The sequence below is a fragment of the Octopus sinensis genome, linkage group LG23 (assembly GCF_006345805.1).
Source record: "Octopus sinensis linkage group LG23, ASM634580v1, whole genome shotgun sequence".
NCBI classification, from domain to species: domain Eukaryota; kingdom Metazoa; phylum Mollusca; class Cephalopoda; order Octopoda; family Octopodidae; genus Octopus; species Octopus sinensis.
The window spans coordinates 26,821,211-26,833,710 of record NC_043019.1 but is presented as its reverse complement, the minus strand read 5'-3'; the positions used below and the strand labels follow the sequence as shown (position 1 = coordinate 26,833,710).

Below are 12,500 nucleotides of genomic sequence, written 5' to 3'. Positions count from 1 at the left end.
TTTTTTTTTGTTTTTTCATGCTGTGTCTAATGTCGTAGAGCTGATCTCTGTTTCTAATATAAGAATTTCTGTTATTCAAATCCATTAACTTTAAACTTGTCATCGACAATCAGCATTTCAGCTAATTATAATAAATAATGAGATCACTCCCTTTAATCAGAGATGATAAAAAATACTGGCTCTTCTGCATTAGACACAACACAAGGAGACTAGAGAAATGGATTTAGGCAGTATTTCATTTAATTTCACTCAGAAAATTCAGACATTTTTTAATATCTGTGTATAAATAAACTAAGAGATGATAACTCCATAACTTCTGACTAATTTTACTTTTTATTATCATATCATCATTCTGTAGGCTATCAGGACTTGGTTACTCATATACATACGTACATACATACATATATATATATGTGTGTGTGTGTGCATACACTTACCTGCATATGCCTCTATATACATATATATATATGTGTGTGTGTGTGTATATATACATACATATGTGCATACACTTACTTGCATATACCTCTATAGTTACATACATACCTCTATATATATATATATATATATTATGTGTATGTGTGCTCATACTTACATGCATATACCTCTATATACATACATACCTCCATATATATATATATATAATATATAATATAAATATATAAACAATTGCAGCGTGGAAGGTGTTTATAAAACATTTATGAAACACTCAAAATCTGTTAGATTCACTTTAACATTTAAATTTAATTTATCGGTAAGTGAACAGATTGCAGTCTCAAAGCGATGAAAATATTTTGACAAATTAAATTTAAATGTTGAAGTGAATCTAACGGATTTTGTGTTTCTTAAAAGGCTTATAAACACCTTCCATGCTACAATTGTTTTCATTCCAGCACACGATCTCAGATCAGGTTACTTGCTATGCAAGTACATCTCTGTAATATATATATATATATATATATTTATATATATATACACACACACACACACGCATACACTCACTCAAACACACAAATTTGGAAATATATGATCTTAAAATAGAACATACATCATTTCAAAAAGCTGAAAATTGTCAAAAAAATGTTTTTAACTCACAGATTACTAATAATAATTATGATTAATAATAATAATAATGATAATGATAATAATAACAAGAAAAATAATTCCATCCATGAATAAATTTTTATCCATAAAATTAAAACTCTAATGTTTTTTCTTTCCCTCATTTATTGTCAGCTGTCTGCTCCAATTTTGTCTATTGTTGCACCACCATGAGATTTTATCTGTTTCAGCCCAGCTAAGCTATTCTTTCATTTCAAGAATGTATATAGGACCAAGTGATTAAGGGTGGGTCACGGCCACCCAGTGAACAGGTCAGCTATTTGTGTCTCTCTGCCATCTGTGTGTGCGTTGGTGGAGAAGATACTGGCAGAGACGTTAGCACGCCGGGTGAAATCCATTGCGGTATTTCGTCCACCGCTGCGTTCTGAGTTCAAATTCCACCGAGGTCGACTTTGCCTTTCATCTTTTCGGGGGTCGATAAATTAAGTACCAGTTACGCACTGGGGTCGATGTAATCGACTTAATACCTATGTCTGTCCTTGTTTAGCCCCTTGTGGGTAATAAAGAAATAGGTATTTCGTCCACCGCAGCGTTCTGAGTTCAAATTCCGCCGAGGTCGACTTTGCCTTTCATCCTTTCGGGGGTCGATAAATTAAGTACCAGTTATGCACTGGGTCGATGTAATTGACTTAATCCGTTTGTCTGTCCTTGTTTGTCCCCTCTGTGTTTAGCCCCTTGTGGGTAGTAAAGAAATAGAAACTACTACTACTTGAAAGTGAGCTCCCTTCAAATTTTTCCTCACAACTTAAATGTCCCCTAAAGAGGAAACAAGAAAAAAAGACACAGACAGTGCTCCTCCTTCACAACCACCACCATTTATTTAATAAATGGAATGGTCATGGCTGGAACAGCATTTGGTTAATGGAGTTTTCTGTTAACAGGTAAAGAAAGGTGTTGTAAGGAGTCTGCATGCTTGAACTGTTAGAAATAGCAACCATATTTCACTTTACCTGCTTAAAATAAAGGACACCACTATAAAATAATGTAGTCCAAGATACACTATGTTCCATTAAAGATGGAATGGTCACAGCTGGAGTGTCCTTAGTCACAAATCTACTCTACAACCTCAACAAGAAAATTGAATTTCCTTAGGTTGTGGACCTCTAAATTGAAAGGTTGCTGGTTCAAAACCCAGTCGCGTATCATCAGATCACTGGTGAAGGTGGTCAGTTTGCAATAGCTCAGTCTGCTTGACTGTTGAGGGTATCCACCACATGGTTATATATTGTAAATGGTGGCACCGTTGAGGATATTTGGTTGATGTTTCATTAGTTCTCAGTTCTAAATTCTAGTCTTGACCGTAAGATGAATTCACAGACACGTCTGTGCCAGACTATCACTGTCGTTGCCTGCCCCTCCTCTCAAATATGGTCCCCTCTGTGTCATCAGTGTGTATATATATAAATATATATATTATGGAGATGTACTTGCATAGCAAGTGACCTGATCTGAGATCGTGTGCTGGAATGAAAACAATTGCAGCATGGAAGGTGTTTGTAAGCCATTTAAGAAACTCACAAAATCCGTTAGATTCACTTCAACATTTAAATTTAATTTGTCAAAATATTTTCATCGCTTTGAGACCTCCTCGTAGATATAGCAGCCAAATCTCTCTCAATTCATACTCTACCATCTTGAAAAGAGGACACACTGGATAATGTGGTCCAAGATACATTATGCCCCCAAAAAGGACAGGATGGCCATATCTAGAATGTCTGTGATCCTATGATTAATCAATCAGTGCTGACCTGGGGCTAAACTACAAAAGCCTGCATAACATGGTTACTAAATATCACCATTTTCTGTAATTCCCCAAATGTTTTTTCTTCACCACCACCATCACCCCATCCCACCACCACTACCCCCATCACTACCATTCCCATCCCTCTGCATCACCGATAGCACCTCCTCCACACCACCTTCGCCCACATAAGCACCACCACCTTCCACCGCCATTTCAGTTTCTTCTTACAACCATCATCCAAACACGTTGCTAGAAATAGCAGTCAAATTCCACTCAGCTTGCACCCTTCTTGTCTTTTGAGAAAAACACATCATCGTGCGAATCAGAAAATCCCACGGGCCGCAGTTTGCCCATGAATGCCCTGTACAATATACCACCGTATGACTACTATACTGCGCCCTGATACACAGTCTGTATATGAACGTATAGTACAGACGTTAGTTAAACAGACAATTGATCTAAGAAAATGAATCTCTGGCTTGGTCGCGTCTCGCCGTTTTGCTGTATGATTGCTCAATTAAGGTTGACCTGGGGTTAAACAACAATATACTTCACCACCACCATTCATTCCCATCACTACAAAAAATATATTTCTCTACCATTAAATATCTGACGTTGTAATTTGAAAACTGAGCTTATGAGAGTTATTTCCCTTGGTTTAATGCATTCGTTCTGTCGGCCCAAATTATGAGCAGTCCTTACACATCGCTAGTCACAGTGCGCTCCTATTCTTTCTTGTCTTGACTGCACCCTTCTTTTCCGTTTCGGTTCAAATTTTGTAACAATATCATTTTCTCAGCATCAAGGTAAATAAATCCCTGGCTGTGCACGATACGTCAAACTTCTCTCAACTAGATGAACTTGCGATGCGGGTTGCACCACCGATGTAGATCTATTCTGCCCACCATTAAGACTTCAGTTGGAAAGGGGTGTCAGACAAGGGATGACCATTTCTCCAAAACACTTTATAGCATGTCTTGAAATGAAGAAGGGTCAAATAACGAAATACAGTAATCTGCATTTACATTTTCCAACTTGTGGCTTTCGATCCGTTGGTAGGAGATGAATCGCCAACGACGGATTTTCCAACTTCGTTAATAACGCCTCACTGAAGTATCAAGAGTATGTTCGGGAGGATGTTTGTCTGTTGTAGCATCCCAGTCAGTGACGTAACTGATAAGGAGAGCGACCACTACCCCCCCCCCCCACCACCACCACCACCACCAAGCACAGTTTTCAAAATTGACGCTTTTTATGAAATGAATAAGCAATGAGTGAAAAATTGTTTGATATGTATCACGGCGCCCTTTTCATATATATATATGCGGATGCGCCTCTATAATAATAATAATAATAATGAAAATATTGTATACAGTGCTCACTGTTATCTACAGCAGTTGTGTCATAATTTTAATAAGTTTAGAAGAAAGCTAAGTTCCCTGTTATCAGAATCTGCAACAAGTTGAAGCTATTGCACTTCATTTATCCAACTAAACCTCTTTAGATAGCCATGAATGACACATCTTCTTCCTGAATATAATAATAATAATAATGAATTTATTGTATACAGTGCTCAGGTGCACCATAACTTGTCAAAAGTGCATATAAAGCATATGCAGTAATGTACAAATGTCTGGGAAGCGAACAATGTATGAGTCAGATACATGCTTGTGTGTGTAAGGAGGGGAGAAAATCAGGTGTAGTGTTGGCGAATCTCAGGAAGCATGGAAGTTTTGAAAGATGTAGTGCTCCGACAACTAACAACTGATGCCGGCAGTTTGTTCCATGCTTCAGCAACTCTCAGCGTGAAAAAAATGTTTCCGAAAGTCATGGGAGCTGTGCTGTTTTCTGACTTTGTAAATATCTCCACGGGTGTTAGACGGGTGGAGTTTGAAAAGGTGCTCAGAGTTATTGTTAGTAAGATGGTTAATAATTTTATGGGTGTCTGCCAAGTCAGTTGCCAGACGTCGGAGTTTCAACGTGTCCATGCCCAGGGCAGGATCCCAGCCCAACAATTACTCGTAACAATGTCAACATCTCACGGATGTATCAGAGGATGTTCGGGAGGGTGTTTGGCTGTTGTAGCATCCCAGCCTGGCAATCACCCGTAGGAGTGTTGTTAGTGCTAATAATTTTTAGATGGCAAAACTACGGTAATGTCCTTTGGTACCGCCTTTGAATAGAAGGAATCGTTTATCTTTTACTTGTTTCAGTCAGTGGATCGCGGCCATGCTGGAGCACCGTCTTGAAGAGTTTTCTTTTTTCTTTTTTGTCAAATAAATTGATCCCAGTACTTCTTTTAAACTTGTTTCGTATTCTTTTACCGAACCACTATGCTACGGGGACGTAAACAAACCAGCACTGGTGATAAGGGACAAATACAAAACACACACACATACATATTCTTTTATTTGTTACTGCGTCCATGCTGGAGCACAACCTTAAATGGGTTTTTTTTAGTCGAATAAATCGAACCCAAGCCTTATTCTATCAGTCACTTTTGCCAAGCCACTAAGTTACGGGAACGTAAACACACCAACATCGATGGGGGAGGAAACAGACACAAAGACTCACACACATATATGATGGGCTTCTTTAGTCGGTCCAAAGCTATAGTAGAAAACACTTAGGTGCCACACAGGTGCCACACAGTGAGACTGAACCCGTAACCATGTGGTTGGAAAGCAAGCTTCTTACCACGCATGCACTTATAATAATAAATATCTCTATATATATAAAACTGAGAATGTGTGTCTGTCTGTCTGTGTGTTTCCCTAAAACTTGAGAACTACACAACCAATTTCATTCAAATTTTACACATGCCTTACTTAACTTTTTCCCTAGGGCAACCCCACAGCAATATCATATCTTCTCCACTATTTCAGTATTACGTGTTAAAAGTGAAACAAAAACATCTCTCTTTTGTAATGCAGACACTTTCACTATTAAAGTGAAAGTATTATATAACAGGGATGAACCATTAACAATGGTCATCCATTTTGCTAGAAGAAGATCCGCTATGGTCTTATATGCTACACCACTGGTTTTCAATTCATATTAATCAAATTAATATTCAATATTTCACCCTTATTATGTGTGAGTGTGTGTGTATTAGCAATTCGTATAAAATTGCATCAGTGGTTTCACATAAATGGGGATAAATTAAAAAGGTTTGTTGTTAATATTATTACTGTTTGACTATTGTAATCACGTTTGTTGGTTCCTCGTCAGGGAAGCGCTGTTGTGTTGCATTTGTTAAATAATTGTAAACCGTAACCCTCCTCCTTACGGAGAAGGGGCTTTGGTTATTGAAGAAAGTCCAAAAATGAATTTCGCTGCACCCGTATTTTTTAAAAATGTGCTTTCTTGTTTGGATTAACTTTATAGTTAATCCAAACAAGAAAACAAAAAAAAAACAAAAAAACACAACAACGCGAGGACGTGGAACAAATAAAGTATTATTGGACGCTCAGGAAAGAAGGGAAGAAGGAGGGTTTAACGTTTCGAGTGGAGCTCTTTGTCGGAAACATAGGAGAAGGGAAGACAGAGGAAAAAAATCGCCAGCGGTACTCACAAGGTCACATATCGAAATATAATATATATATATATATATATATATATATATATATATATATACTTATATCTATGCATCAATCTATCTATTTGCACGTGTATGTGTGTGTAATGAGAAACTAACACAGATTCAGTGATGAAGATATCCGCAGTGGTTTATTCTTGAAGGTAAAAACAGTGAAACAAATTCTTCAGATAACAAAACCATTTAGTTTTTTTTTTTCTCTTAATTCACAACCATTAACTCCAGACCATATCACTTGTTGTTTTGGTGAGGTTAGCTAGGGAAAGAGGGGAGTTGGCGACATTACCATTGGTTGAGGTGGGTAGAGCATGATGGGAAGGCTGGACAAAGCATGATGGGAAGGGTGGACCGGGAATGGTTAGAATGAAATTCCGAAGAAACACTTTTTTTTAGAAAAATGGAAGGAAATGGGGTAATGGTCTGTTACTACCGTCAAATTCATTATCATTATTATTATTATTTTTATTATTATCATCATCGTTATTATGATTATTATTATAATTATATTATTATTTTAAAAAGGATTGATGTAACTCTTCACAAAGGTAAACAGTCAAGACGAAGAGCACGATTCGATTATTATTATTATTATTATTATTATTATTAAGAGTGCTGAATTGACAGAATTGTTTAAATGATGGGAAAATGCCTTGCAGTGTTTGTTCCAGCACTTTACATTGTGAGTTCAAATCCAGCCAGGGTCAACTTTGTCTTTCATCACTCCAGGGTCGTTGGAACAAAAAATATTGGGGTAGATGTAAATACCTTGCCCCTCCTCTCAAAATTGCTGGTCTTGTGCCAAAATTTGAAACCATCATCATCATCGTCGTTATTATAACTACTACTACTACTACTACTACTACTACTACTACTACTACTGCTACTACTACTACTGCTACTACTACTGCTATTACTGCTGCTGCTACTACTACTACTACTACTACTACTACTGTGTTTTGAGTTTAATGGTGTTTGGAATTCTTCCTGAGAAGAATTAGGTTTACCATGCTTGGATAGAATATGAGAAAGTTTCTTTGGATAATGTCATCGAAACAAAACTTGGAACCATTTCTGAGTCTGTGGTACCTTATGAGTCAGAGTACGCATGTGTCTGTGTGCATATGTGTGAGTGTGCATGTGTGCATGTTCACATGTGTGTGTGTGTGTGTAGAGGTGCAGATGTGTATTTGAATATGTGTGTGTTTGTATGACAACGTGAATGAGAGTATGTCCGCACGTGTGTGTGTGTGTGTGTGTGGATGTGCATGCGTAAGTGCAAATATGTGCTACAGAATATGTGTGTGTATCAACACTTTGCCTGTCCTGTGCACCACATGTTATGCACAAGGAATATTTCCATGGCATCCATGAATTAAATATGATATACACCCCAAGATTTTATCATCCTCTAGAGCAAAGAGGAGTTCTCAACTGGAGTCCGTATAGCCGCTGAGGGTCTATGCAATGAAATACTAAATTGGTGATCCCCAATCGTATTTTAAAGGACTCTGAAAAAATTTTCCTTTAGATCTAAGTATTGGTATGCATTGCAAGAAAGAGGTTTCTTTCTCTGACATTTTGCACAGTTCAACCTACACAAGTTAATGTGTGACAAACAAAATAGGAATTTTGAAAGCAGTTTCTATAAAACTAGTTATTAGATATCAAATGGCCATGGGGTTCCATCATAATAGTAATCAAAGGGGTCCATAGATAAAAGAATGGTTGAGAACCCCTGCTTTAGATGTATGTATTGGTATGTATTGCAAGAAACAGCTAGGTTCCTTTCTCTCACATTTTACATAGTTCAACTTACGCAAGGTAATGCGTGAAAAGCAAAATAGGAATTTTGAAAGCAGTTTCTATAAAACTAGTTATTAGATATCAAATGGCCATGGGGTTCCACCATAATAGTAATCTAAGGGGGTCCATAGATAAAGAATGGTTGAGAACCCCTGCTTTAGATGTATGTATTGGTATGTATTGCAAGAAACAGCTAGGTTCCTTTCTCTCACATTTTACATAGTTCAACTTACGCAAGGTAATGCGTGAAAAGCAAAATAGGAATTTTGAAAGGGGTTTCTATAAAACTAGTTTGTAAACATTGAATGGTCGTTGGTGGTGGTGGGGGGTCCACCAAAATAAAGCAATAATCAAAGGGGACCATAGATACAAAAAAAAAAAGAGAATCCCTGCACCAGAGTAACTTGGGACTTATGAAAGGAAAGCTTTATATTACTCAAAACGTATAAAACAAAGGCTAACTAAATGTCTGGAAACAAGAATAGACGATTAGGACCAACATATGAAAATGCTTCAGAGATACAAAAAGGTTAACCTTCGGTCAGCATAATCAAGTGAGCCAATAGTTAAAGCTGTTCCGGCCGTGACAATTACATATGTCTTTTAGACACAGTATATCTAGGACTACATTAATTTTATGCATCTTTCCTTGTTGTTGTTTAACTCTTTGCCTGTCCTGCGTATCACATACTAGCAGTATAGCCCGGCGTTGCCCAGGATTAAGTTAGGATTATTAAGCTAATCAAGAGCTTTTTTTCAAACCAAACTAAGCTACACCAACGTCAAATTTGAGCAAAATCTGTTAAAATTGGTAAATGTTTGGCTGAAAATGGGTTGCATACAATTTGATTGGGAAATCCCATAAGGAATCGGTTTATCGATTTTTCAGCTACTACTACTACTACTACTACTACTACTGCTACTGCTGCTGCTGCTGCTACCAGTATCACACTAGAGTAATTTGGGGCTTATGAAAGAAAAGCTTTGTATCGTTATTATTATTATTATATTATTATTATTATTATTATTATTATTATTATTATTACTATTATTCAGGTCACTGTCTGGAATCGAACTCGGAATCTTGGGGTTAGTAGCACGTGCTCTTAACCACCAACGCCATATGGCATAGTGGTTAAGAGTGCAAGATTCCGAGTTCGATTCCAGGCAGTGACCTGAATAATAATAATAATAATAATAATAATAATGATAATGATAATATAGAAAAATACCTTAGGAATGAGAACCCAGGTTCGAAATTTCCCTAAGACACCTGATGAAGGCTGGAGGGTATACCAGCCGAAACGTTGTGTTAACAACAAACAAGATGAGGACAAATATCCGTCAAGTGTAAATAATGTAAATAATGTAAATAATGTACATAATTCCTCATCTCTTAAATACAGAACAGTATTTGTTGTAATTAGGATGTCTATCATGTTCAACCACTGTAGCCTAGAGCTGTTTGATCAACCTTGACCTGGGGTTAAATACCATCACCAATAACGATGATGGACACTAAATGAGCAGAGAGAGAAAGAAAGAGATGGGTGGGGGTGGGGGTCGAGATTGACGATGGATTGGCAACGACTGAGGAGGAAGAAGGAATTATTTCATCTGCGCCAACAGAGAATGAAGAACATCCAGGAATATGTTGACGTGTTTCTTTCTGAGGGTCAAAGTCGGTCGGAAGCGTAGAGTGACCGATCCGGATCCGCCCAGGTTGACGCCTGCCGGACAGAAATAAAATGGTCGTTATTGAGGATGACAACAACAACAACAACAACAACAACAGTATCAACAGTGACAACAACATCAGCAATAGCAACTACAACAGCAGCAACATCGATGACAGCGATGGCATCAACAACAACAGTAGCAACAGCAGCAGCAACAACAACAGCAACGACAACAACAACAACAACAACAACAATAGCAACAACAACAACAATAGCAACAACAACAACAATAGCAACAACAACAATAGCAACAACAACATCAGCAGCAACAACATCAGCAGCAATGATATCAACAACAACAACAACAGCAGCAGAACAACAACAACGGTGACAGCAACAACAACAACAACAAAAACAACAATGGCAGCAGAATAACAACAACAACAATAACAGTGACAGCAAGAACAGCAGCAACAACAATCACAGCAGCAACAGCAACAACAACAACAACAGCAGCAGCAGCAAGTGGAGGCACAATGGCCCAATGGTTAGGGCAGCGGTATCGCGGTCGGAGGATTGCGGTTTCAATTCCCAGTCCGGGCGTTGTGTGTGTTTATTGAGCAAAAACAACTAAAGCTCCACAAGGCTCCAGCAAGGGGTGGTGGTGACCCCTGTTGTACACTTTCGCCCCAACTTTCTGTCGCTCTTTCTTCCTGTTTCTTGTCCCCGACTTCCTACGCAACCACTGAGCCTGGATGCGCATTCATCCATCCATCCGTCGATGCTCTCGGTGTCGGGGGTTGAATTACTTTCTCTTCTGCGGGTCTTACGAATAGCAAAGGACCACGTTTCAGACTTCTCCCATCTTGCGAGCTCTGGGATGAAGACCGTTCACTCGCTTGCTCACAGCAGCAGCAATAACAACAGCAAGAACAACAAACAATAGCAAAAATAAGGAATATACAGAGGTGAGAAGAATTATCGATTTTTCATAAGCAGAAAGTTTACCTTTTAATCTTGCATTTTGGATGAAAGCATCTCGAGTGGCACTGTCTTTGAAATCAATGGCAACGTAGGTTCCAAGACCTCGGGCTCGGCTTAAAATACCCGGGTACTTCCGCTGGGAAAATAATAAACAACAACATTTTAGCTTTCAAATGTGAAAATATAATAGAAAAGCACCAACCGATCGCGGCCGACGCGGGACTCCTCTGGCACCTGTGCAGGTGGCACATAAAAAGCACCCACTACACTCATGGAGTGGTTGGCGTTAGGAAGGGCATCCAGCTGTAGAAACACTGCCAGATCAGACTGGAGCCTGGTGCAGCCCCTGGCTTCCCAGACCCGGGTCGAACCGTCCAACCCATGCTAGCGCGGAAAATGGACGTTAAACGATGATTAGACAATGTAGTCTAAGATACACTATGTCTGATAAAAAAAAAAAGAAAATGAAAATAAAGCAGTAAAGATTGTTTGCCAACCTAACGTGGCAGTCCTGGTTTAGGACGAATGTTGCTGTAATTTAGCCCCAGGAGACATCGTCTCCATCTGGCTATACAACACGATCTGTGTCCTTATATTTTCGAACAAGGGAATCTAGCAACCCCACTCAACTCAAAACAATATCTGTGGTCAACTTTGCCTTTCGTTCTTTCGGGGGTCAATTAAATAAGTACCAGTTACGCACTGGGGATCAATGTAACCGACTTAATCCCTTTGTCTGTCCCTGTTTGACCCCTCTATGTTTAGCTCCTTGTGGGCAATAAAGAAATATGTGTATCATGATTTCTGGGTTACACAGGAAAAGAACCCGGAAATTGCTATACACAGATATTGTTTTGAGCTGAGTGGGAGTGCTAGATTCCCTTGTTCGAAAATATAAGGATACATCTGTAGCCAGTCGTATAGCCAGCTAGGGACCATGTTTCCTGGGACTAAATTACAGCAACATTCGTCCTAAACCAAGACTGCCATCTTATGTTGGCAAACAATCTTTACTCCAAAGTACAGTTGCTGAATATCTCTCGTTGAGAGATTTAAAAATAGTAATTTTCTAAAATAAAAGCAGTTGGTCATCAGTCAGTTGGATCAAGGCTGACTTAGGGTTAAAAATATGGTCATGTGACCAAGAGGAAGATTGACACTGAGAAGGGGAAACCCCTATATGGTCGCTCAACCTCCTAGAAATAACAGCCAGTTTTCTTTTTAAGTACTCAATAACGTCTTGAAAAGAAAGGGACATATTGGATAATGTAGTCACAGGTATGAAATACCCAAGAAAAGGATAGGGTGGTCATGGTTGGAATGCCTTTGGTTATAGATCTGCTCAGAGTTGATCTGGGGGCCAAACAACAACCAACAACTATAGCAATGAGTATAGTGAAAGAGCAAATAGCAACTGTGTATCTACATGGTCACTTGGTGAGCCAGAAATAACAGCTAAGTCTTCTTTGAATCACATCTTATAATATTAACCCTTTAGCATTCAGATTATTCTATCAAATGTAATCCTTAATCTATTCACATTCTATGGTATTAATCTTGCATTATTCCATAG

The 12,500-nt window shown here is 38.5% G+C and overlaps 2 protein-coding genes across 3 annotated transcripts in view; one reads left to right on the top strand and one right to left on the bottom strand.

Annotated features, from left to right (window-relative positions):
- LOC115223599 (GTP-binding protein 1) overlaps positions 1-1,137 on the top strand; it is a 72,621-nt gene extending 71,484 nt beyond the window's left edge. The window contains exon 12 of the mRNA XM_036512466.1: positions 972-1,137. The gene's annotated coding sequence lies outside the window, so the exon portion shown is untranslated. The remainder of the gene's footprint in view (positions 1-971) is intronic.
- An 8,394-nt stretch (positions 1,138-9,531) lies between these two features.
- Positions 9,532-12,500, bottom strand: part of LOC115223499 (4-aminobutyrate aminotransferase, mitochondrial) — a 56,564-nt gene continuing 53,595 nt past the window's right edge. For both annotated transcript variants that reach the window (XM_036512467.1, XM_029794112.2), the window contains exons 12-13: positions 10,952-11,063; positions 9,532-9,994 (exon numbers count right to left, since the gene is read on the bottom strand). In XM_036512467.1, the coding sequence (XP_036368360.1) occupies positions 9,873-9,994; positions 10,952-11,063 (234 nt within the window). In that variant the 3' untranslated portion in view covers positions 9,532-9,872. The remainder of the gene's footprint in view (positions 9,995-10,951; positions 11,064-12,500) is intronic.